The sequence below is a fragment of the Austrofundulus limnaeus genome, unplaced genomic scaffold (assembly GCF_001266775.1).
Source record: "Austrofundulus limnaeus strain Quisiro unplaced genomic scaffold, Austrofundulus_limnaeus-1.0 Scaffold487, whole genome shotgun sequence".
Classification (NCBI taxonomy): Eukaryota; Metazoa; Chordata; class Actinopteri; order Cyprinodontiformes; family Rivulidae; genus Austrofundulus; species Austrofundulus limnaeus.
In genome coordinates, this window is record NW_013952889.1 from 388,207 (window position 1) to 389,859 (window position 1,653).

General features: G+C 41.0%; 1 protein-coding gene across 1 annotated transcript in view; it reads right to left on the bottom strand.

The window, feature by feature from the left end:
* The window catches only part of mfn2 (mitofusin 2), a gene marked incomplete at its 5' end in the record, with an annotated part of 55,604 nt that overhangs the window by 6,514 nt on the left and 47,437 nt on the right, over positions 1-1,653 (bottom strand). The window contains 2 exon segments of the mRNA XM_014025594.1: positions 481-615; positions 722-918. Coding sequence (XP_013881048.1) covers positions 481-615; positions 722-918 — 332 coding nt within the window.

Genomic DNA, 1,653 nt, shown 5'->3' on the forward strand with positions numbered 1-1,653 from the left:
ATCTCACACGTTGGACATATTTACATCTATTTTACCGATTTAAATGGGAGGCGTGTCAGGGGAGGTGTCTCAGGTGCGCTCAGTTCCACATTTATTGGAATGTATAAAGGAAAGGTGCACAGGAACCTGAGTGYGCAGTTTTATACAATTGAATTTTTTTTGGTGCGGCTAAATTTGGTGCAGCTAAATGATTTCTAAATTTGTCCGTACGTCAACTKTTAGTGTGAAAGCTGYGCAATCCTTTATGCATGAGGCCCCTGGAGAGACTAAATTCAACTTTTCTACCTCCTACAGGYCAAGTACACAACAAAATGTATTTAACAGCTAAAAAAGTGGATTTTGCACATGCCMCCTTAAAAAAAGTCCATCCTTCCACACATTTCTGTACATGAATGGATGTAAAGTGAGGTTTTATTGTCTTATCAATGGAGTCACCACTGTGAACTCATGTATCTACAGTCTGATCAGTGAGTTTCTTACCTCAGCAGCTTGGCTCTGCTCTGCAGGTTGTCCAGCAGCTCAATCTTGCTGTTCATATCATGGATCTCATCCTGAAGGTTCTGACGGGTAACATCCACCTGCTGGCAGAGCTGAGCAAACACACCAGCCAACTCCCTGTGCAMCACAACAACAAGAGAAACAGGCTTACACAGCATTTCAGCAAGTCTGATYCGTTCATGCTGAATCACAGTTTCATCTATAAAACCAATGATCAACTCACTGCTGGACTTGGTGGCTGCAGTTGGATCCAGTGTAACTGACTATTAGCTGCAGCTTCTCGCTTGCATACTCCACAAACTGTCTTTTAAAGGCTCTCTCTTTGGCTTTGGTGGTCCAGGTGAGGCGCTCATAGACATATAGAAGTCCATACAGACCCAGGGACAGGGCRATGAGACGCCAGCCCACTGCCTTCCAGATCTGCAAAACATTACCACAGCTTTACATACCAAGGATGGCAGTTTGTTTTCATCAGTCCAACAACCCACAAAGAYATTCAGAATATGTTTTAAGCAATACAGAAGTGACAAATGTTTTGTTTTCCTTTAGCTCTTCAGTTACACATCTGCCATGAAAGATTGAGACTTCTTTTTTTAGAGCAAATATTACTCTGAACTTTTTAAGTAGAGGATTTTAAGCATGGACAAAATTTTGGTCATGAGGTTGTGGCAGAGTCTCATCATGGTGGTGTAGCACAGTGGTAGACAGTAACAGAGTAAATTTACTTGAGTATTGTACTTAAGTACATTTTTTTAGGTATCATTATTTTTCTTGAGTAATTATTTTTTGGGGAACTTATGACTTTGACTCCACTACATTTCTAGGAAGCTTGTAGTTACTCTTTCCTTTTGGTTCAGCATAGCTTTGTAATCAGCTGTTGCTGTTTTTTTTTCTTGAAAAGCAATTGGCCACACTATATTCCTCACAAGGGGAACCAATCACAGTCGTAGCTCACACTTGGAATGGATTTGGAACTACCGTATTTTTCGGACTATAAGCCGTGACTTTTTTCCTGAACTTTGAACCATGCGGCTTATACTCCGGTGCGGCTTATCCATGGATTTTTTTTCTTCAGCCACCAGGGGGCTCTTAAGCTGCATTTGCTTCAACCACTCGCTTCAAATAAAGAAAGGAACAAAAAATAAGAAAAAAGCA